The following is a 25,805-nucleotide window of genomic DNA, read 5'->3' on the forward strand; positions in this document are numbered from 1 at the left end:
TCCTATGGTGGTGGTACTATATTATCCTAGAAATCCTCTGGTGGTGGTACTATATCATCCTAGAAATCCTATGGTGGTGGTACTATATTATCCTAGAAATCCTATGGTGGTGGTACTATATTATCCCAGAAATCCTATGGTGGTGTACTATATTATCCTAGAAATCCTATGGTGGTGGTACTGTATTATCCTGGAAATCCTATGGTGGTGGTACTATATTATCCTAGAAATCCTATGGTGGTGGTACTATATTATCCTAGAAATCCTATGGTGGTGGTACTATATTATCCTAGAAATCCTATGGTGGTGGTACTATATTATCCTAGAAATCCTATGGTGGTGGTACTATATTATCCTAGAAATCGTCTGGTGGTGGTACTATATTATCCTAGAAATCCTCTGGTGGTGGTACTATACTATCCTTGAAATCCTATGGTGGTGGTACTATATCATCCTAGAAATCCTATGGTGGTGGTACTATATTATCCTAGAAATCCTATGGTGGTGGTACTATATCATCCTAGAAATCCTATGGTGGTGGTACTATATTATCCTAGAAATCCTATGGTGGTGGTACTATATTATCCTAGAAATCCTATGGTGGTGGTACTATATTATCCTAGAAATCCTATGGTGGTGGTACTATATCATCCTAGAAATCCTCTGGTGGTGGTACTATATTATCCTAGAAATCCTATAGTGGTGGTACTATATTATCCTAGAAATCCTATGGTGGTGGTACTATATTATCCTAGAAATCCTATGGTGGTGGTACTATACTATCCTAGAAATCCTATGGTGGTGGTACTATATTATCCTAGAAATCCTATGGTGGTGGTACTATATTATCCTAGAAATCCTATGGTGCTGGTACTATATTATCCTAGAAATCCTATGGTGGTGGTACTATACTATCCTAGAAATCCTATGGTGGTGGTACTATATTATCCTAGAAATCCTCTGGTGGTGGTACTATATTATCCTAGAAATCCTATGGTGGTGGTACTATATTATCCTAGAAATCCTATGGTGGTGGTACTATACTATCCTAGAAATCCTATGGTGGTGGTACTATATTATCCTTGAAATCCTATGGTGGTGGTACTATATCATCCTAGAAATCCTGTAGTGGTGGTACTATATCATCCTAGAAATCCTGTAGTGGTGGTGGTACTATATCATCCTAGAAATCCTATGGTGGTGGTACTATATTATCCTAGAAATCCTATGGTGGTGGTACTATATCATCCTAGAAATCCTGTAGTGGTGGTACTATATTATCCTAGAAATCCTGTAGTGGTGGTGGTACTATATCATCCTAGAAATCCTATGGTGGTGGTACTATATTATCCTAGAAATCCTATGGTGGTGGTACTATATTATCCTAGAAATCCTATGGTGGTGGTACTATATTATCCTAGAAATCCTATGGTGGTGGTACTATATCATCCTAGAAATTCTATGGTGGTGGTACTATAATATCCTAGAAATCCTATGGTGGTGGTACTATATTATCCTAGAAATCCTCTGGTGGTGGTACTATATCATCCTAGAAATCCTATGGTGGTGGTACTATATTATCCTAGAAATCCTCTGGTGGTGGTACTATATTATCCTTGAAATCCTCTGGTGGTGGTACTATATCATCCTAGAAATCCTCTGGTGGTGGTACTATATTATCCTAGAAATCCTATGGTGGTGGTACTATATTATCCTAGAAATCCTATGGTAGTGGTACTATAATATCCTAGAAATCCTCTGGTGGTGGTACTATATTATCCTAGAAATCCTATGGTGGTGGTACTATATCATCCTAGAAATCCTCTGGTGGTGGTACTATATTATCCTAGAAATCCTATGGTGGTGGTACTATATTATCCTAGAAATCCTCTGGTGGTGGTACTATATTATCCTAAAAATCCTATGGTGGTGGTACTATATTATCCTAGAAATCCTCTGGTGGTGGTACTATATTATCCTAGAAATCCTCTGGTGGTGGTACTATATTATCCTAGAAATCCTCTGGTGGTGGTACTATATTATCCTAGAAATCCTCTGGTGGTGGTACTATATTATCCTAGAAATTCTATGGTGGTGGTACTATATTATCCTAGAAATCCTATGGTGGTGGTACTATATTATCCTAGAAATCCTATGGTGGTGGTACTATATTATCCTAGAAATCCTATGGTGGTGGTACTATATTATCCTAGAAATCCTATGGTGGTGGTACTATGTTATCCTAGAAATCCTATGGTGGTGGTACTATATTATCCTAGAAATCCTATGGTGGTGGTACTATGTTATCCTAGAAATCCTATGGTGGTGGTACTATATTATCCTAGAAATCCTATGGTGGTGGTACTATATTATCCTAGAAATCCTATGGTGGTGGTACTATATTATCCTAGAAATCCTATGGTGGTGGTACTATATTATCCTAGAAATCCTATAGTGGTGGTACTATATTATCCTAGAAATCCTATGGTGGTGGTACTATATTATCCTAGAAATCCTATGGTGGTGGAACTATATTATCCTAGAAATCCTATGGTGGTGGAACTATATTATCCTAGAAATCCTATGGTGGTGGAACTATATTATCCTAGAAATCCTCTGGTGATGGTACTATATCATCCTAGAAATCCTCTGGTGGTGGTACTATATCATCCTAGAAATCCTCTGGTGGTGGTACTATATCATCCTAGAAATCCTATGGTGGTGGTACTATATTATCCTAGAAATCCTATGGTGGTGGTACTATATTATCCTAGAAATCCTCTGGTGGTGGTACTATATTATCCTAGAAATCCTATGGTGGTGGTACTATATCATCCTAGAAATCCTATGGTGGTGGTACTATATTATCCTAGAAATCCTATGGTGGTGGTACTATATTATCCTAGAAATCCTCTGGTGGTGGTACTATATTATCCTAGAAATCCTATGGTGGTGGTACTATATCATCCTAGAAATCCTCTGGTGGTGGTACTATATCATCCTAGAAATCCCATGGTGGTGGTACTATATTATCCTAGAAATCCTCTGGTGGTGGTACTATATTATCCTAGAAATCCTATGGTGGTGGTACTATATCATCCTAGAAATCCTCTGGTGGTGGTACTATATCATCCTAGAAATCCCATGGTGGTGGTACTATATTATCCTAGAAATCCTCTGGTGGTGGTACTATATTATCCTAGAAATCCTCTGGTGGTGGTACTATATCATCCTAGAAATCCTATGGTGGTGGTACTATACTATCCTAGAAATCCTATGGTGGTGGTACTATATCATCCTAGAAATCCTATGGTGATGGTACTATATTATCCTAGAAATCCTATGGTGGTGGTACTATATTATCCTAGAAATCCTATGGTGGTGGAACTATATTATCCTAGAAATCCTATGGTGGTGGAACTATATTATCCTAGAAATCTTATGGTGGTGGTACTATATCATCCTAGAAATCCTATGGTGGTGGTACTATATTATCCTAGAAATCCTATGGTGGTGGAACTATATTATCCTAGAAATCCTCTGGTGATGGTACTATATTATCCTAGAAATCCTCTGGTGGTGGTACTATATTATCCTAGAAATCCTATGGTGGTGGTACTATATCATCCTAGAAATCCTATGGTGGTGGTACTATATTATCCTAGAAATCCTCTGGTGGTGGTACTATATTATCCTAGAAATCCTATGGTGGTGGTACTATATTATCCTAGAAATCCTATGGTGGTGGTACTATATTATCCTAGAAATCCTATGGTGGTGGTACCATATTATCCTAGAAATCCTATGGTGGTGGTACTATATTATCCTAGAAATCCTCTGGTGGTGGTACTATATTATCCTAGAAATCCTATGGTGGTGGTACTATATTATCCTAGAAATCCTCTGGTGGTGGTACTATATTATCCTAGAAATCCTCTGGTGGTGGTACTATATTATCCTAGAAATCCTATGGTGGTGGTACTATATTATCCTAGAAATCCTCTGGTGGTGGTACTATATTATCCTAGAAATCCTATGATGGTGGTACTATATTATCCTAGAAATCCTCTGGTGGTGGTACTATATTATCCTAGAAATCCTCTGGTGGTGGTACTATATTATCCTAGAAATCCTCTGGTGGTGGTACTATATTATCCTAGAAATCCTCTGGTGGTGGTACTATATTATCCTAGAAATCCTCTGGTGGTGGTACTATATTATCCTAGAAATCCTATGGTGGTGGTACTATATTATCCTAGAAATCCTATGGTGGTGGTACTATAATATCCTAGAAATCCTATGGTGGTGGTACTATATTATCCTAGAAATCCTGTAGTGGTGGTACTATATTATCCTAGAAATCCTCTGGTGGTGGTACTATATTATCCTAGAAATCCTATGGTGGTGGTACTATATTATCCTAGAAATCCTGTAGTGGTGGTACTATATTATCCTAGAAATCCTCTGGTGGTGGTACTATATTATCCTAGAAATCCTATGGTGGTGGTACTATATTATCCTAGAAATCCTATGGTGGTGGTACCATATTATCCTAGAAATCCTATGGTGGTGTTACTATATTATCCTAGAAATCCTCTGGTGGTGGTACTATATTATCCTAGAAATCCTCTGGTGGTGGTACTATATTATCCTAGAAATCCTCTGGTGGTGGTACTATACTATCCTAGAAATCCTATGGTGGTGGTACTATATTATCCTAGAAATCCTCTGGTGGTGGTACTATATTATCCTAGAAATCCTATGGTGGTGGTACTATATTATCCTAGAAATCCTCTGGTGGTGGTACTATATTATCCTAGAAATCCTATGGTGGTGGTACTATATCATCCTAGAAATCCTCTGGTGGTGGTACTATATTATCCTAGAAATCCTCTGGTGGTGGTACTATATTATCCTTGAAATCTTACATTAACAGTCGTGCATTATCCTTACGCTTCTATCATGGTGGCAGTACACTGTCCATAGGATCCTTACATATTGTGTAATTTTACCATCTTGAAGGGTCTGTATTATGACTCTGACCCTCTCTTTTAGGTACCCTCTTGGTAGCACGCTCTCTGTCTGCCCGGGCTGGCTCTGTCCTCCATCTTGAGGTGGGAGCCCAGGATGGAGGTGGAGTAAGAGCTGAAGTGAACGCTTGGGTGAACATCAGCATCTTACCAAGCTCTGCCCATATACCAACATTTCTCCAGCCTCAGTATGACTTTGTGGTACCTGAAGACACGCCACCAGGGACCATTGTGGGCAGTGTGAAGGCAACTAACCCACCAGGTACTTTCTGGACCATTCTACTCTCCTCCTCCTCCATCTGTCACTACATACCAGTTGGATGTTCAATTGTCATAGTTTCCTCTCTAAGGTGTGATGCTGTATACTGACTGTGATATTACAAATGGGTGTATCTACTCTTCATCTTTCTAGGTGCCCCTGGTGTAATCCTCTACTCTTTGGCCTATGGTGATCCCGGTGGACTTTTATCCCTGGACCCTCATTCTGGAGTATTGTCTACACATCGGCAGCTCGATCGAGAACAAGACACTGAGCTTCTTCTGGAAGTCCAGGCCCAAAGTGGGTCTCCCCCAGCCTACACCAGAGCACGGGTCACTCTGCGAATCACCGATGTTAATGATAATCCACCAACGTTTATGTCATCCTCACACACCCTCAGAATCCAGGCATCCACCCCTATTGACTCCATCATATTTACTGCAAAAGCGCAAGACCTGGATGTGGGAGCCAATGGCCAGATCCACTATCAGCTTGTTCCTCAGGGCCCCTTCAGCATAGATAGTTCTGGACAGATCCAGATCACCGGACCCCTGAACCAGGAGAGTTATGATCTCCGTGTACTTGCACTTGATGGTGGCTTCCCCCAACTTTCTTCTGAGTTAGAGATCACAGTCCTTGTGATTGAGCAGGAGTCTGAGCCAGCCTGTGGAGCCTCTGACTATCGTGTAGAGGTCCGGGAAGGAAGCCCCCCCATGAGCAGACTTTTGCAGGTACAAGCATTACTTCCTGGTGGAAAGGAGAATCCTTTACGTTACAGGCTGAGAACAGATGCTGATGCGGTGGGATTTAGTGTGGAGCCAGAGACTGGATGGTTGTACGTCCGAGGAGCATTGGATAGGGAAAGTCGAGAAGTATATGTACTGGCAGTGCTGGCATCAGGGGGTACTGGAGGACGCACCGCCACTTGTACCGTACGCGTGCGAGTCACTGATGAGAATGACAACGCTCCACGACTAAGTGAGGAGCGGTATTTCATGAGCATCTCCGAGAATCGACCACCAGGAGAGATTGTGGGAAGAGTTAGCGCTACAGACAGAGACGCAGGACAAAATGGACGGGTGACATACAGACTTCCCGCACAAGAGACTGACTTCACCATTCATCCGCACACAGGTAGGACCAGTGATTCATCTTCACTAGTCAGATTTGTAGTATGTTTTATGGTTTTGTAGTCCCATAAAAAGATTGCAGAATTTTCAGGGGGCGCACACAAACCAGCCCCTCCACAAAAATACAAATAAATAAATGGTCACCTTACATGTATGAAAAAGAAGACATTTGTAATGCTATAGTAATAAGACACCTGTTTTTATGTAGGGGAATTATCAGTAAGACGGAGTCTGGACCGGGAGAACCAAGCCACCTATCAGCTCCTGGTCATAGCCCAGGATGGAGGGGCCCCTCCACGCAGTGTGACCGGCACCATCCATGTGTCAGTGCTGGATGAGAATGACAACCATCCAGTCTTCCTGCATCCCAGTCCTGGGAGAGAGACCACTGTCCAGGTACTGGCCAAAACAGAGAGGACATCACCTTCAGCTCCATCTTCCTTGTTCCTGTCTCTCAGTGTCCTCTATAAATGTTCCCTCTTTAGGTAATGGAAGGAAAACTGTCTGGTGCATTTGTGGCATCCATCTTGGCCAAGGATGCAGATGAAGGCGAGAATGGGACAGTGACCTATATCCTATCAGGTACCTACCCCAAAAAGTATAAACCCATTGGTAAAAATCCCACAATAATGAAAGGTAAAGAGTCTCAGGTACTAGGACAGAAGTAATAATGGATAAATGAGGACATGATGGATTTATGTTGACCTAATGTAATGATGATGTAATTAATGATTGATGACTTCATGAACAATTGTATGATGATGAGAATGATATTGGTTCATGCCTTAATGACTGGTGATATAATGAATGACTGATGACATCATGGATGACAGATAACGTAATGAATGACACTGCAGATGCCTGATGACATAATGAGCTGATTTCCTGCCCTACTGTAGTGCACAGAACTGGGTGAGAGGAATAAGTCTATGTATATCGGACAGGAAAAGCACCACCAACCCCTGCGTATCCTTCATTTAGTAACCAGCATTGTCACCTTGGCAGGTCCATGGGCAGAGCGGTTCTCCTTGCATCCACACACAGGAGAGCTGCGTACAGCAACTTCTATTCACCATGCAGAACGATCTCTCTACACAATGACTGTTCAGGCCCAAGACACTGGATCTCCTCCCAAAAGCACAGAGGCCACCCTCCGTATACAGGTACTAGCCAGATACAATGTGATTTACCATTTGCATTCAGAAGCTGAGGTGGAGTATGTGTACATCATACATATGTTTGTATTTTACAGGTTTTACCATCTGCCAGACACCCAACGAAGCCCAATCCTAGTGCACTTGTCCTTACACCAATAGAAGGATTGCCACCTGGATCACTTTTAGGTTCCATTTCCCCTAAAACTCCCCATGGCTCCGCTATCTACACCTTAATGGACGACCCAAATGGGACCTTTATGGTGGATGGGCGGACAGGTAATATCTTCCTGGTAAAAGAACTGGACTTTGAGTCTCAGCCTCGGTATAGCCTGAGAGTGAATGTTGAGGAAGCAAGAGAAGTGACAGGTGTATACTTACCACCTCGAATAGTTCAAGTAGACATTGAAGTCCAGGACAAAAACGATCATTCCCCTGTGTTCCCTGAGGATCCCCTGACATTGGTGGTAGCAGAGGATGCTCAAGTCGGTTCATCTGTCTTCACTTTCGAAGCTCTGGACCGAGATGGACCGGGTCCCAACAGTCAGCTTCGATATTCCTTACTGCGTCAGGAGCCAGAGTCTGCGGAAAGTATTTTTCGCCTGGATGCAGAGACAGGTGTGATGAGCATAGCGCACGCACTGGATCGGGAAAAAGTGTCGTCTTACTTGCTGATGGTGGAGGCCAGAGATTGTGCACTGAATGCAAGTCAACGTCGCTCCACTTCTGTTACTGCAAGAATTTTTCTTAGTGATCGCAATGATAATACCCCTCAGTTCATCACACCGTCTGTTGTATGGTTGTCAGAGGACCTTCCTGTAGGATCTACAGCTCTTTTTTTGGTAGCACAAGACCCGGACCTGGGAGAGAATGGACGGATTGGTTATCAGCTAGTTGCAGGCAATGAGGAGGGCAGGTTCCAAATACACCCAAGCACAGGTAAGAGGCTGTTATATACTTCATTGTCTTTATGCATTAGGATGGCCTTCTGGGGATCTGTAATGTTGGTGTATTCCTTATGATGGGACTGGTAGTATTGTTTGTGTTGTCTGTTATGTGGTTGGTTGTAGTCATGTTGGTGTATTCCTTATGATAGGACTGATAGTAGTGTTGGTGTCGTTGGTGATGTGGCTGGTTGTAGTAATGTTGGTGTATTCCTTATGATAGGACTGGTAGTAGTGTTGGTCTTGTCTGTGATGTGGTTGGTTGTAGTAATGTTGGTGTATTCCTTATGATAGGACTGGTAGTTGTGTTAGTGTTGTCTGTGATGTGGTTGGTTGTAGTAATGTTGGTATTCCTTATGATAGGACTGGTAGTAGTGTTGGTCTTGTCTGTGATGTGGTTTGTTGTAGTAATGTTGGTGTATTCCTTATGATAGGACTGGTAGTAGTGTTGGTGTTGTCTGTGATGTGGTTTGTTGTAGTAATGTTGGTGTATTCCTTATGATAGGACTGGTAGTAGTGTTGGTGTTGTCGGTGATGTGGTTGGTTGTAGTAATGTTTGTATTCCTTATGATAGGACTGGTAGCAGTGTTGGTGTTGTCGGTGATGTGGCTGGTTGTAGTAATGCTGGTATTCCTTATGATAGGACTGGTAGTAGTGTTGGTGTTGTCTGTGATGTGGCTGATTGTAGTAATGTTGTTATTCCTTTTGATGGGACTGGTAGTAGTTTTGGTGTTGTCGGTGATGTGGCTGGTTGTAGTAATGCTGATATTCCTTATGGTAGGACTGGTGGTAGTGTTGGTGTTGTCTGTGGTCTAGTTGGTTGTAGTAATGTTTTTATTCCTTTTGATGGGACTGGTAGTAGTGTTGGTGTCGGTGATGTGGCTGGTTGTAGTAATGTTGGTGTATTCCTTATGATAGGACTGGTAGTAGTGTTGGTGTCGGTGATGTGGCTGGTTGTAGTAATGTTGGTGTATTCCTCATGATAGGACTGGTAGTAGTGTTGGTCTTGTCTGTGATGTGGTTGGTTGTAGTAATGTTGGTGTATTCCTTATGATAGGACTGGTAGTAGTGTTGGTGTTGTCTGTGATATGGCTGGTTGTAGTAATGTTGTTATTCCATTCGATGGGACTGGTAGTAGTTTTGGTGTTGTCGGTGATGTGGCTGGTTGTAGTAATGCTGATATTTCTTATGGTAGGACTGGTGGTAGTGTTGGTGTTGTCTGTGGTCTAGTTGGTTGTAGTAATGTTTTTTTTCCTTTTGATGGGACTGGTAGTAGTGTTGGTGTTGGTGATGTGGCTGGTTGTAGTAATGTTGGTATTCCTTATGATGGGACTGGTAGTAGTGTTGGTGTCGGTGATGTGGTTGGTTGTAGTAATGTTTGTATTCCTTATGATAGGACTGGTAGTAGTGTTGGTGTTGTCGGTGATGTGGCTGGTTGTAGTAATGTTGGTGTATTCCTTATGATGGGACTGGTAGTAGTGTTGGTGTCGGTGATGTGGCTGGTTGTAGTAATGTTGGTATTCCTTATGATGGGACTGGTAGTAGTGTTGGTGTCGGTGATGTGGCTGGTTGTAGTAATGTTGGTATTCCTTATGATAGGACTGGTAGTAGTGTTGGTGTTGTCGGTGATGTGGTTAGTTGTAGTCATGTTGGTGTATTCCTTATGATAGGACTGGTAGTAGTGTTGGTGTTGTCTGTGATGTGGCTGGTTGTAGTAATGTTGGTATTCCTTATGATAGGACTGGTAGTAGTGTTGGTGTTGTCTGTGATGTGGCTGGTTGTAGTAATGTTGGTGTATTCCTTATGATAGGACTGGTAGTAGTGTTGGTGTTGTCTGTGATGTGGCTGGTTGTAGTAATGTTGTTATTCCTTTTGATGGGACTGGTAGTAGTTTTGGTGTTGTCGGTGATGTGGCTGGTTGTAGTAATGCTGATATTCCTTATGGTAGGACTGGTGGTAGTGTTGGTGTTGTCTGTGGGCTAGTTGGTTGTAGTAATGTTTTTATTCCTTTTGATGGGACTGGTAGTAGTGTTGGTGTCGGTGATGTGGCTGGTTGTAGTAATGTTGGTGTATTCCTTATGATAGGACTGGTAGTAGTGTTGGTGTCGGTGATGTGGCTGGTTGTAGTAATGTTGGTGTATTCCTCATGATAGGACTGGTAGTAGTGTTGGTCTTGTCTGTGATGTGGTTGGTTGTAGTAATGTTGGTATTCCTTATGCTAGGACTGGTAGTAGTGTTGGTGTTGTCTGTGATATGGCTGGTTGTAGTAATGTTGTTATTCCATTTGATGGGACTGGTAGTAGTTTTGGTGTTGTCGGTGATGTGGCTGGTTGTAGTAATGCTGATATTCCTTATGGTAGGACTGGTGGTAGTGTTGGTGTTGTCTGTAGTCTAGTTGGTTGTAGTAATGTTTTTATTCCTTTTGATGGGACTGGTAGTAGTGTTGGTGTCGGTGATGTGGCTGGTTGTAGTAATGTTGGTGTATTCCTTATGATAGGACTGGTAGTAGTGTTGGTGTCGGTGATGTGGCTGGTTGTAGTAATGTTGGTGTATTCCTCATGATAGGACTGGTAGTAGTGTTGGTCTTGTCTGTGATGTGGTTGGTTGTAGTAATGTTGGTGTATTCCTTATGATAGGACTGGTAGTAGTGTTGGTGTTGTCTGTGATTTGGCTGGTTGTAGTAATGTTGTTATTCCATTCGATGGGACTGGTAGTAGTTTTGGTGTTGTCGGTGATGTGGCTGGTTGTAGTAATGCTGATATTTCTTATGGTAGGACTGGTGGTAAAGTTGGTGTTGTCTGTGGTCTAGTTGGTTGTAGTAATGTTTTTATTCCTTTTGATGGGACTGGTAGTAGTGTTGGTGTCGGTGATGTGGCTGGTTGTAGTAATGTTGGTGTATTCCTTATGATAGGACTGGTAGTAGTGTTGGTGTCGGTGATGTGGCTGGTTGTAGTAATGTTGGTGTATTCCTCATGATAGGACTGGTAGTAGTGTTGGTCTTGTCTGTGATGTGGTTGGTTGTAGTAATGTTGGTATTCCTTATGCTAGGACTGGTAGTAGTGTTGGTGTTGTGTGTGATATGGCTGGTTGTAGTAATGTTGTTATTCCATTTGATGGGACTGGTAGTAGTTTTGGTGTTGTCGGTGATGTGGCTGGTTGTAGTAATGCTGATATTCCTTATGGTAGGACTGGTGGTAGTGTTGGTGTTGTCTGTGGTCTAGTTGGTTGTAGTAATGTTTTTATTCCTTTTGATGGGACTGGTAGTAGTGTTGGTGTCGGTGATGTGGCTGGTTGTAGTAATGTTGGTATTCCTTATGATGGGACTGGTAGTAGTGTTGGTGTTGTTGGTGATGTGGTTTGTTGTAGTAATGTTGGTGTATTCCTTATGATAGGACTGGTAGTAGTGTTGGTGTTGTCTGTGATGTGGCTGGTTGTAGTAATGTTGTTATTCCATTTGATGGGACTGGTAGTAGTTTTGGTGTTGTCGGTGATGTGGCTGGTTGTAGTAATGCTGATATTCCTTATGGTAGGACTGGTGGTAGTGTTGGTGTTGTCTGTGGTCTAGTTGGTTGTAGTAATGTTTTTATTCCTTTTGATGGGACTGGTAGTAGTGTTGGTGTCGGTGATGTGGCTGGTTGTAGTAATGTTGGTATTCCTTATGATGGGACTGGTAGTAGTGTTGGTGTTGTTGGTGATGTGGTTTGTTGTAGTAATGTTGGTGTATTCCTTATGATAGGACTGGTAGTAGTGTTGGTGTTGTCTGTGATGTGGTTGGTTGTAGTAATGTTGGTATTCCTTATGATAGGACTGGTAGTAGTGTTGGTGTTGTCTGTGATGTGGCTGGTTGTAGTAATGTTTGTGTATTCCTTATGATAGGACTGGTAGTAGTGTTGGTGTTGTCTGTGATGTGGTTGGTTGAAGTAAAGTTGGTATTCCTTATGATAGGACTGGTAGTAGTGTTAGTGTTGTCTGTGATGTGGTTGGTTGTAGTAATGTTGGTATTCCTTATGATAGGACTGGTAGTAGTGTTAATGTTGTTGGTGATGTGGTTGGTTGTAGTAATGTTTGTATTCCTTATGATAGGACTGGTAGTAGTGTTGGTGTTGTCGGTGATGTGGTTGGTTGTAGTAATGTTGGTGTATTCCTTATGATAGGACTGGTAGCAGTGTTGGTGTTGTCGGTGATGTGGCTGGTTGTAGTAATGTTGGTATTCCTTATGATAGGACTGGTAGTAGTGTTGGTGTCGGTGATGTGGCTTGTTGTAGTAATGTTGGTATTTCTTATGATAGGACTGGTAGTAGTGTTGGTGATGTGGTTGGTTGTAGTAATGTTGGTATTCCTTATGATAGGACTGGTAGTAGTGTTAATGTTGTCTGTGATGTGGTTGGTTGTAGTAATGTTGGTATTCCTTATGATAGGACTGGTAGTAGTGTTGGTGTTGTCGGTGATGTGGTTGGTTGTAGTAATGTTGGTGTATTCCTTATGATAGGACTGGTAGTAGTGTTAGTGTTGTCTGTGATGTGGCTGGTTGTAGTAATGTTGGTGTATTCCTTATGATAGGACTGGTAGTAGTGTTAGTGTTGTCTGTGATGTGGTTGGTTGTAGTAATGTTGGTATTCCTTATGATAGGACTGGTAGTAGTGTTGGTGTTGTCTGTGATGTGGCTGGTTGTAGTAATGTTGGTGTATTCCTTATGATAGGACTGGTAGTAGTGTTGGTGTTGTCTGTGATGTGGCTGGTTGTAGTAATGTTGGTATTCCTTATGATGGGACTGGTAGTAGTGTTGGTGCCGGTGATGTGGTTGGTTGTAGTAATGTTGGTGTATTCCTTATGATAGGACTGGTAATAGTGTTGGTATTGTTTGTGATGTGGCTGGTTGTAGTAATGTTGGTATTCCTTATGATAGGACTGGTAGCAGTGTTGGTGTTGTCGGTGATGTGGTTGGTTGTAGCAATGTTGGTATTCCTTATGATAGGACTGGTAGTAGTGTTGGTGTTGTCTGTGATGTGGCTGGTTGTAGTAATGTTGGTATTCCTTATGATGGGACTGGTAGTAGTGTTGGTATTGTTGGTGATGTGGCTGGTTGTAGTAATGTTGGTATTCCTTATGATAGGACTGGTAGTAGTGTTGGTATTGTCTGTGGTATAGTTGGTTGTAGTAATGTTGTTATTCCTTTTGATGGGACTGGTAGTAGTGTTGGTGTCGGTGATGTGGCTGGTTGTAGTAATGTTGGTGTATTCCTTATGATAGGACTGGTAGTAGTGTTGGTATTGTCGGTGATGTGGTTGGTTGTAGTAATGTTGGTGTATTCCTTATGATAGGACTGGTAGTAGTGTTGGTGTCGGTGATGTGGTTTGTTGTAGTTATGTTGGTATTCCTTATGATAGGACTGGTAGTAGTGTTGGTGTCGGTGATGTGGTTGGTTGTAGTAATGTTGGTATTCCTTATGATAGGACTGGTAGTAGTGTTAGTGTTGTCGGTGATGTGGCTGGTTGTAGTAATGCTGGTATTCCTTATGATAGGACTGGTAGTAGTGTTTGTGTTGTCGGTGATGTGGTTGGTTGTAGTAATGTTGGTGCATTCCTTATATTAGGACTGGTAGTAGTGTTGGTGTCGGTGATGTGGCTGGTTGTAGTAATGCTGGTATTCCTTATGATAGGACTGGTAGTAGTGTTGGTGTTGGTGATGTGGTTGGTTGTAGTAATGTTGGTATTCCTTATGATAGGACTGGTAGTAGTGTTGGTGTTGGTGATGTGGCTGGTTGTAGTAATGTTGGTATTCCTTATGATGGGACTGGTAGTAGTGTTGGTGCCGGTGATGTGGTTGGTTGTAGTAATGTTGGTATTCCTTATGATGGGACTGGTAGTAGTGTTGGTGTCAGTGATGTGGTTGGTTGTAGTAATGTTGGTATTCATTATGATAGGACTGGTAATAGTGTTGGTGTTGTCGGTGATGTGGTTGGTTGTAGTAATGTTGGTGTATTCCTTATGATAGGACTGGTAGCAGTGTTGGTATTGTTTGTGATGTGGTTGGTTGTAGTAATGTTGGTATTCCTTATGATGGGACTGGTAGTAGTGTTGGTGCCGGTGATGTGGTTGGTTGTAGTAATGTTGGTATTCCTTATGATGGGACTGGTAATAGTGTTGGTATTGTTTGTGATGTGGCTGGTTGTAGTAATGTTGGTATTCCTTATGATAGGACTGGTAGTAGTGTTGGTGTTGTCGGTGATGTGGTTGGTTGTAGTAATGTTGGTGTATTCCTTATGATAGGACTGGTAGCAGTGTTGGTGTTGTCGGTGATGTGGTTGGTTGTAGCAATGTTGGTATTCCTTATGATAGGACTGGTAGTAGTGTTGGTGTTGTCTGTGATGTGGCTGGTTGTAGTAATGTTGGTATTCCTTATGATGGGACTGGTAGTAGTGTTGGTATTGTTGGTGATGTGGCTGGTTGTAGTAATGTTGGTATTCCTTATGATAGGACTGGTAGTAGTGTTGGTATTGTCTGTGGTATAGTTGGTTGTAGTAATGTTGTTATTCCTTTTGATGGGACTGGTAGTAGTGTTGGTGTCGGTGATGTGGCTGGTTGTAGTAATGTTGGTGTATTCCTTATGATAGGACTGGTAGTAGTGTTGGTATTGTCGGTGATGTGGTTGGTTGTAGTAATGTTGGTGTATTCCTTATGATAGGACTGGTAGTAGTGTTGGTGTCGGTGATGTGGTTTGTTGTAGTTATGTTGGTATTCCTTATGATAGGACTGGTAGTAGTGTTGGTGTCGGTGATGTGGTTGGTTGTAGTAATGTTGGTATTCCTTATGATAGGACTGGTAGTAGTGTTAGTGTTGTCGGTGATGTGGCTGGTTGTAGTAATGCTGGTATTCCTTATGATAGGACTGGTAGTAGTGTTTGTGTTGTCGGTGATGTGGTTGGTTGTAGTAATGTTGGTGCATTCCTTATATTAGGACTGGTAGTAGTGTTGGTGTCGGTGATGTGGCTGGTTGTAGTAATGCTGGTATTCCTTATGATAGGACTGGTAGTAGTGTTGGTGTTGGTGATGTGGTTGGTTGTAGTAATGTTGGTATTCCTTATGATAGGACTGGTAGTAGTGTTGGTGTTGGTGATGTGGCTGGTTGTAGTAATGTTGGTATTCCTTATGATGGGACTGGTAGTAGTGTTGGTGCCGGTGATGTGGTTGGTTGTAGTAATGTTGGTATTCCTTATGATGGGACTGGTAGTAGTGTTGGTGTCAGTGATGTGGTTGGTTGTAGTAATGTTGGTATTCATTATGATAGGACTGGTAATAGTGTTGGTGTTGTCGGTGATGTGGTTGGTTGTAGTAATGTTGGTGTATTCCTTATGATAGGACTGGTAGCAGTGTTGGTATTGTTTGTGATGTGGTTGGTTGTAGTAATGTTGGTATTCCTTATGATGGGACTGGTAGTAGTGTTGGTGCCGGTGATGTGGTTGGTTGTAGTAATGTTGGTATTCCTTATGATGGGACTGGTAGTAGTGTTGGTGTCGGTGATGTGGTTGGTTGTAGTAATGTTGGTATTCATTATGATAGGACTGGTAATAGTGTTGGTGTTGTCGGTGATGTGATTGGTTGTAGTAATGTTGGTGTATTCCTTATGATAGGACTGGTAGCAGTGTAGGTATTGTTTGTGATGTGGCTGGTTGTAGTAATGTTGGTATTCCTTATGATAGGACTGGTAGTAGTTTTGGTGTTGTCGGTGATGCGGCTGGTTGTAGTAATGCTGGCATTGTTGAGTTTTTGTCTATTTGTTGGGTATTTCGAAATGGGACATTTGGTTTTTTGAGCCCAAATTCCACTAGATTTATCAACCTGTTACTCTTCCCTTAGTCTATTTGGTGGGTTTTCCCTCTGTGCCAAAGCGCAAAGTTTTGCACCACTTTGAGACATTTTTCCCCAAAGATGACATTAGTTAGTCGGTTCTTCTCATTTTGCCGAACTCTGGAGTCTAAAGTTGGATTAGACCTTGTTCACACCAGGGACACACGCAACAATCACCGTTCCCATGCAGGAGACGGGCTGCATTATAAGTCTATGGGGCCTGTCTCCTGCAAGTCAGGCCCCATAAACACCACACCTGAGAAAAAAAAACATACCCAGAGCTACTGCGATTTAGAAAAACAGCTACAAAGCTAAAAACACCACTAAAGAGTAAAAAAAAAAAAAAAAAAAAGTAAAATAAAAAAATGCCATGTGGTACCATGTTTCAAATTCCTTAAATTTTGGTCCAAGCATTTTTGGCTCAAAAAAAGACCATGCAGCCAGTATGGCATGTTTTTATCTAAAGGTGGATAAAGACTAGAAGAGTGAAAAGATTGCAGAAGCCACATCACTTGTTCAGGTTTCTCGGTTAAAGGGGTAATCCAGGAATATATAAAACAGAGTTACTTTCTTTCCCGTCTGTCTCCAGGTTGGGTGCGGTTCTGCAGCTCAGTTCCATTAAAGTGAATAGAGCCAAGTTATAAAACCACACACAACCTGGAGACAAACGTGGAGATGTTTTTGAAAGAAATGAGCTGTGTTCTTCTATTCCTGAATAACCCTGTCACAATGCAGACTCCTGTAAAATCCAACAAAACTCCTGATAAATATGCAGAGCAATATGTGATAAAGGTGAAATAAAATATGAATAAAAAAAACTAAAGTGAAGGTTTTAGCGTTAGTAAGTGTCTGACACTGTTGGTGACATCGTCTGCTATATACAGGAGCGCTCTCTGTGGTCAGAGGATTGGACCGTGAAGAGACGGCCGGGTACAACCTAACTCTGGTAGCCATGGATTACGGATCTCCACGCCTTTCCAGCACACAGACACTTTCCGTCTCGGTTCTCGATGTGAATGATGATGTTCCCACATTTGAGAAAGCACAGTATGAAGGCCACGTGAAGGAGAACCAGGCGGCAGGCACCACTGTCCTCCGACTGCAGGCTATGGACAGAGATCTCGGTGAGTAGAAGAAGGTATGAGCGGAAATGGTGGTTACTGAGGCTCATCCTGACAAACACATATACTTCAATATTAGGCCCTGGAGGACAAGTGACGTATGGTGGAGGTACCAGCGAAGAATTCTCACTTCATCCTCAGAGTGGAATCCTTACCACCAAAAAGCCACTAGACCGAGAGAAAAAAGATGTCTACAAGCTGACAGGTATATCTAGAGTGACACCTTCTCCATGACCACAGCCTGTCTACTGTGTACTGACTACTTTCCCCATCATTTGTTGTAGCATATGCTCGGGATGGAGGGTCCCCACCCAAGGTGTCTGAAGTCCGGATTCATATCACTGTGGGGGATGAGAATGACAACGCTCCTGTATTTGAAAGCAACAGCATTTTCCTTGAAGTTCCTGAGAATCAGGAACCAATAACACTATGTGTCCTCCGAGCCTGGGACCTGGACACAGGAAGCAATGGGCAGCTAAAGTATCGTCTGATAGGTGAGTGTCCCCTTGTCTCTCTTACTGGCGATATAGTATTTGTGTCCCTATGTTACTTCTACCGAGGATAGAGTGTCCACACGTACCTATACTGAGGATAGAGTGTCCACATGTACCTATACTGAGGATAGAGTGTCCACATGTACCTATATTGAGGATAGAGTGTCCTCATGTACCTATACTGAGGATAGAGTGTCCACACGTACCTATACTGAGGATAGTGTCCACATGTACCTATACTGAGGATAGAGTGTCCTCATGAACTTATACTGAGGATAGAGTGTCCCCATGTACCTATACTGAGGATAGAGTGTCCACATGTACCTATACTGAGGATAGAGTGTCCACATGTACCTATACTGAGGATAGAGTGTCCACATGTACCTATATTGAGGATAGAGTCTCCTCATGTACCTATACTGAGGATAGAGTGTCCACACGTACCTATACTGAGGATAGTGTCCACATGTACCTATACTGAGGATAGAGTGTCCTCATGAACTTATACTGAGGATAGAGTGTCCACATGTACCTATACTGAGGATAGAGTGTCCTCATGAACTTATACTGAGGATAGAGTGTCCACATGTACCTATACTGAGGATAGAGTGTCCTCATGAACTTATACTGAGGATAGAGTGTCCACATGTACCTATACTGAGGATAGAGCGTCCACATGAACTTATACTGAGGATAGAGTGTCCACATGTACCTATACTGAGGATAGAGTGTCCTCATGAACTTATACTGAGGATAGAGTGTCCACATGTACCTATACTGAGGATAGAGTGTCCTCATGAACTTATACTGAGGATAGAGTGTCCACATGTACCTATATTGAGGATAGAGTGTCCTCATGTACCTATACTGAGGATAGAGTGTCCACATGTACCTATACTGAGGATAGTGTCCTCATGAACTTATACTGAGGATAGAGTGTCCACATGTACCTATATTGAGGATAGAGTGTCCCCATGTACCTATACTGAGGATAGAGTGTCCCCATGTACCTATACTGAGGATAGAGTGTCCCCATGTACCTATACTGAGGATAGAGTGTCCCCATGTACCTATACTGAGGATAGAGTGTCTCCATGTACCTATACTGAGGATAGAGTGTCCTCAGGTACCTATACTGAGGATAGAGTGTCTCCATGTACATATACTGAGGATAGAGTGTCCCCATGTACCTATACTGAGGATAGAGTGTCCCCATGTACCTATAATGAGGATAGTGTCCCCATGTACCTATACTGAGGATAGAGTGTCCCCATGTACCTATACTGAGGATAGAGTGTCCCCATGTACCTATACTGAGGATAGAGTGTCCCCATGTACCTATACTGAGGATAGAGTGTCCTCATGTACCTATACTGAGGATAGAGTGTCCACACGTACCTATACTGAGGATAGTGTCCACATGTACCTATACTGAGGATAGAGTGTCCTCATAAACTTATACTGAGGATAGAGTGTCCACATGTACCTATACTGAGGATAGAGCGTCCACACGTACCTATACTGAGGATAGAGTGTCCACATGTACCTATACTGAGGATAGAGTGTCCTCATGAACTTATATTGAGGATAGAGTGTCCACATGTACCTATACTGAGGATAGAGTGTCCACATGAACTTATACTGAGGATAGAGTGTCCACATGTACCTATACTGAGGATAGAGTGTCCTCATGAACTTATACTGAGGATAGAGTGTCCACATGTACCTATACTGAGGATAGAGCGTCCACATGAACTTATACTGAGGATAGAGTGTCCACATGTACCTATACTGAGGATAGAGTGTCCTCATGAACTTATACTGAGGATAGAGTGTCCACATGTACCTATATTGAGGATAGAGTGTCCTCATGTACCTATACTGAGGATAGAGTGTCCACATGTACCTATACTGAGGATAGTGTCCTCATGAACTTATACTGAGGATAGAGTGTCCACATGTACCTATATTGAGGATAGAGTGTCCCCATGTACCTATACTGAGGATAGAGTGTCCCCATGTACCTATACTGAGGATAGAGTGTCCCCATGTACCTATACTGAGGATAGAGTGTCCCAATGTACCTATACTGAGGATAGAGTGTCTCCATGTACCTATACTGAGGATAGAGTGTCCTCATGTACCTATACTGAGGATAGAGTGTCTCCATGTACATATACTGAGGATAGAGTATCCCCATGTACCTATACTGAGGATAGAGTGTCCCCATGTACCTATAATGAGGATAGTGTCCCCATGTACCTATACTGAGGATAGAGTGTCCCCATGTACCTATACTGAGGATAGAGTGTCCCCATGTACCTATACTGAGGATAGAGTGTCCCCATGTACCTATACTGAGGATAGAGTGTCCCCATGTACCTATACTGAGGATAGAGTGTCCCCATGTACCTATACTGAGGATAGAGTGTCTCCATGTACCTATACTGAGGATAGAGTGTCCACATGTACCTATATTGAGGATAGAGTGTCCTCATGTACCTATACTGAGGATAGAGTGTCCACATGTACCTATACTGAGGATAGTGTCCTCATGAACTTATACTGAGGATAGAGTGTCCACATGTACCTATATTGAGGATAGAGTGTCCCCATGTACCTATACTGAGGATAGAGTGTCCCCATGTACCTATACTGAGGATAGAGTGTCCCCATGTACCTATACTGAGGATAGAGTGTCCCCAATGTACCTATACTGAGGATAGAGTGTCTCCATGTACCTATACTGAGGATAGAGTGTCCTCATGTACCTATACTGAGGATAGAGTGTCTCCATGTACATATACTGAGGATAGAGTATCCCCATGTACCTATACTGAGGATAGAGTGTCCCCATGTACCTATAATGAGGATAGTGTCCCCATGTACCTATACTGAGGATAGAGTGTCCCCATGTACCTATACTGAGGATAGAGTGTCCCCATGTACCTATACTGAGGATAGAGTGTCCCCATGTACCTATACTGAGGATAGAGTGTCCCCATGTACCTATACTGAGGATAGAGTGTCCCCATGTACCTATACTGAGGATAGAGTGTCTCCATGTACCTATACTGAGGATAGAGTGTCCTCATGTACCTATACTGAGGATAGAGTGTCCCTCATGTACCTATACTGAGGATAGAGTGTCCCCATGTACCTATACTGAGGATAGAGTGTCCCCATGTACCTATACTGAGGATAGAGTGTCTCCATGTACCTATACTGAGGATAGAGTGTCCCCATGTACCTATACTGAGGAAAGAGTGTCCTCATGTACCTATACTGAGGATAGAGTGTCCCCATGTACCTATACTGAGGATAGAGTGTCCCCATGTACCTATACTGAGGATAGAGTGTCCCCATGTACCTATACTGAGGATAGAGTGTCTCCATGTACCTATACTGAGGATAGAGTGTCCTCATGTACCTATACTGAGGATAGAGTGTCCTCATGTACCTATACTGAGGATAGAGTGTCCCCATGTACCTATACTGAGGATAGAGTGTCCTCCTGTACCTATACTGAGGATAGAGTGTCCCCATGTACCTATACTGAGGATAGAGTGTCCCCATGTACCTATACTGAGGATAGAGTGTCCCCATGTACCTATACTGAGGATAGAGTGTCCTCATGTACCTATACTGAGGATAGAGTGTCCTCATGTACCAATACTGAGGATAGAGTGTCCTCATGTACCTATACTGAGGATATAGTGTCCTCATGTACCTATACTGAGGATAGAGTGTCCTACTGTACCTATACTGAGGATAGAGTGTCCTCATGTACCTATACTGAGGATAGAGTGTCCCCATGTACCTATAATGAGGATAGTGTCCCCATGTACCTATACTGAGGACAGAGTGTCCTCATGTACCTATAGTGAGGATAGAGTGTCCTCATGTACCTATACTGAGGAAATAGTGTCCCCATGTACCTATAATGAGGATAGTGTCCCCATGTACCTATACTGAGGCTAGAGTGTCCTCATGTACCTATATTGAGGATAGAGTGTCCCCATGTACCTATACTGAGGATAGAGTGTCCCCATGTACCTATACTGAGGATAGAGTGTCCCCATGTACCTATACTGAGGATAGAGTGTCCCAATGTACCTATACTGAGGATAGAGTGTCTCCATGTACCTATACTGAGGATAGAGTGTCCTCATGTACCTATACTGAGGATAGAGTGTCCACATGTACCTATACTGAGGATAGAGTATCCCCATGTACCTATACTGAGGATAGAGTGTCCCCATGTACCTATAATGAGGATAGTGTCCCCATGTACCTATACTGAGGATAGAGTGTCCCCATGTACCTATACTGAGGATAGAGTGTCCCCATGTACCTATACTGAGGATAGAGTGTCCCCATGTACCTATACTGAGGATAGAGTGTCCTCATGTACCTATACTGAGGATAGAGTGTCCACACGTACCTATACTGAGGATAGTGTCCACATGTACCTATACTGAGGATAGAGTGTCCTCATAAACTTATACTGAGGATAGAGTGTCCACATGTACCTATACTGAGGATAGAGCGTCCACACGTACCTATACTGAGGATAGAGTGTCCACATGTACCTATACTGAGGATAGAGTGTCCTCATGAACTTATATTGAGGATAGAGTGTCCACATGTACCTATACTGAGGATAGAGTGTCCACATGAACTTATACTGAGGATAGAGTGTCCACATGTACCTATACTGAGGATAGAGTGTCCTCATGAACTTATACTGAGGATAGAGTGTCCACATGTACCTATACTGAGGATAGAGCGTCCACATGAACTTATACTGAGGATAGAGTGTCCACATGTACCTATACTGAGGATAGAGTGTCCTCATGAACTTATACTGAGGATAGAGTGTCCACATGTACCTATATTGAGGATAGAGTGTCCTCATGTACCTATACTGAGGATAGAGTGTCCACATGTACCTATACTGAGGATAGTGTCCTCATGAACTTATACTGAGGATAGAGTGTCCACATGTACCTATATTGAGGATAGAGTGTCCCCATGTACCTATACTGAGGATAGAGTGTCCCCATGTACCTATACTGAGGATAGAGTGTCCCCATGTACCTATACTGAGGATAGAGTGTCCCAATGTACCTATACTGAGGATAGAGTGTCTCCATGTACCTATACTGAGGATAGAGTGTCCTCATGTACCTATACTGAGGATAGAGTGTCTCCATGTACATATACTGAGGATAGAGTATCCCCATGTACCTATACTGAGGATAGAGTGTCCCCATGTACCTATAATGAGGATAGTGTCCCCATGTACCTATACTGAGGATAGAGTGTCCCCATGTACCTATACTGAGGATAGAGTGTCCCCATGTACCTATACTGAGGATAGAGTGTCCCCATGTACCTATACTGAGGATAGAGTGTCCCCATGTACCTATACTGAGGATAGAGTGTCTCCATGTACCTATACTGAGGATAGAGTGTCCTCATGTACCTATACTGAGGATAGAGTGTCCTCATGTACCTATACTGAGGATAGAGTGTCCCCATGTACCTATACTGAGGATAGAGTGTCCCCATGTACCTATACTGAGGATAGAGTGTCTCCATGTACCTATACTGAGGATAGAGTGTCCCCATGTACCTATACTGAGGAAAGAGTGTCCTCATGTACCTATACTGAGGATAGAGTGTCCCCATGTACCTATACTGAGGATAGAGTGTCCCCATGTACCTATACTGAGGATAGAGTGTCCCCATGTACCTATACTGAGGATAGAGTGTCTCCATGTACCTATACTGAGGATAGAGTGTCCTCATGTACCTATACTGAGGATAGAGTGTCCTCATGTACCTATACTGAGGATAGAGTGTCCCCATGTACCTATACTGAGGATAGAGTGTCCTCCTGTACCTATACTGAGGATAGAGTGTCCCCATGTACCTATACTGAGGATAGAGTGTCCCCATGTACCTATACTGAGGATAGAGTGTCCCCATGTACCTATACTGAGGATAGAGTGTCCTCATGTACCTATACTGAGGATAGAGTGTCCTCATGTACCAATACTGAGGATAGAGTGTCCTCATGTACCTATACTGAGGATATAGTGTCCTCATGTACCTATACTGAGGATAGAGTGTCCTACTGTACCTATACTGAGGATAGAGTGTCCTCATGTACCTATACTGAGGATAGAGTGTCCTCATTTACCTATACTGAGGATAGAGTGTCCCCATGTACCTATAATGAGGATAGTGTCCCCATGTACCTATACTGAGGACAGAGTGTCCTCATGTACCTATAGTGAGGATAGAGTGTCCTCATGTACCTATACTGAGGAAATAGTGTCCCCATGTACCTATAATGAGGATAGTGTCCCCATGTACCTATACTGAGGCTAGAGTGTCCTCATGTACCTATATTGAGGATAGAGTGTCCCCATGTACCTATACTGAGGATAGAGTGTCCCCCATGTACCTATACTGAGGATAGAGTGTCCCCATGTACCTATACTGAGGATAGAGTGTCCCAATGTACCTATACTGAGGATAGAGTGTCCTCCATGTACCTATACTGAGGATAGAGTGTCCTCATGTACCTATACTGAGGATAGAGTGTCTCCATGTACATATACTGAGGATAGAGTATCCCCATGTACCTATACTGAGGATAGAGTGTCCCCATGTACCTATAATGAGGATAGTGTCCCCATGTACCTATACTGAGGATAGAGTGTCCCCATGTACCTATACTGAGGATAGAGTGTCCCCATGTACCTATACTGAGGATAGAGTGTCCCCATGTACCTATACTGAGGATAGAGTGTCCCCCATGTACCTATACTGAGGATAGAGTGTCCCCATGTACCTATACTGAGGATAGAGTGTCTCCATGTACCTATACTGAGGATAGAGTGTCCTCATGTACCTATACTGGAGGATAGAGTGTCCTCATGTACCTATACTGAGGATAGAGTGTCCCCATGTACCTATACTGAGGATAGAGTGTCCCCATGTACCTATACTGAGGATAGAGTGTCCCAATGTACCTATACTGAGGATAGAGTGTCTCCATGTACCTATACTGAGGATAGAGTGTCCCTCATGTACCTATACTGAGGATAGAGTGTCTCCATGTACATATACTGAGGATAGAGTATCCCCATGTACCTATACTGAGGATAGAGTGTCCCCATGTACCTATAATGAGGATAGTGTCCCCATGTACCTATACTGAGGATAGAGTGTCCCCATGTACCTATACTGAGGATAGAGTGTCCCCATGTACCTATACTGAGGATAGAGTGTCCCCATGTACCTATACTGAGGATAGAGTGTCCCCATGTACCTATACTGAGGATAGAGTGTCCCCATGTACCTATACTGAGGATAGAGTGTCTCCATGTACCTATACTGAGGATAGAGTGTCCTCATGTACCTATACTGAGGATAGAGTGTCCTCATGTACCTATACTGAGGGATAGAGTGTCCCCATGTACCTATACTGAGGATAGAGTGTCCCCATGTACCTATACTGAGGATAGAGTGTCTCCATGTACCTATACTGAGGATAGAGTGTCCCCATGTACCTATACTGAGGAAAGAGTGTCCCTCATGTACCTATACTGAGGATAGAGTGTCCCCATGTACCTATACTGAGGATAGAGTGTCCCCATGTACCTATACTGAGGATAGAGTGTCCCCATGTACCTATACTGAGGATAGAGTGTCTCCATGTACCTATACTGAGGATAGAGTGTCCCTCATGTACCTATACTGAGGATAGAGTGTCCTCATGGTACCTATACTGAGGATAGAGTGTCCCCATGA

At 42.8% G+C, this 25,805-nt stretch overlaps 1 protein-coding gene across 4 annotated transcripts in view; it reads left to right on the plus strand.

The window, feature by feature from the left end:
- The window catches only part of DCHS1 (dachsous cadherin-related 1), a 114,640-nt gene that overhangs the window by 26,577 nt on the left and 62,258 nt on the right, over positions 1-25,805 (plus strand). For all 4 annotated transcript variants that reach the window (XM_056552940.1, XM_056552942.1, XM_056552941.1 and 1 more), the window contains exons 5-13: positions 5,056-5,292; positions 5,443-6,423; positions 6,628-6,815; positions 6,905-7,001; positions 7,425-7,582; positions 7,672-8,512; positions 17,248-17,487; positions 17,564-17,689; positions 17,769-17,978. In XM_056552940.1, coding sequence (XP_056408915.1) covers positions 5,056-5,292; positions 5,443-6,423; positions 6,628-6,815; positions 6,905-7,001; positions 7,425-7,582; positions 7,672-8,512; positions 17,248-17,487; positions 17,564-17,689; positions 17,769-17,978 — 3,078 coding nt within the window. The remainder of the gene's footprint in view (positions 1-5,055; positions 5,293-5,442; positions 6,424-6,627; positions 6,816-6,904; positions 7,002-7,424; positions 7,583-7,671; positions 8,513-17,247; positions 17,488-17,563; positions 17,690-17,768; positions 17,979-25,805) is intronic.

This window comes from Hyla sarda, unplaced genomic scaffold, assembly GCF_029499605.1.
Source record: "Hyla sarda isolate aHylSar1 unplaced genomic scaffold, aHylSar1.hap1 scaffold_214, whole genome shotgun sequence".
Lineage (NCBI taxonomy): Eukaryota > Metazoa > Chordata > Amphibia > Anura > Hylidae > Hyla > Hyla sarda.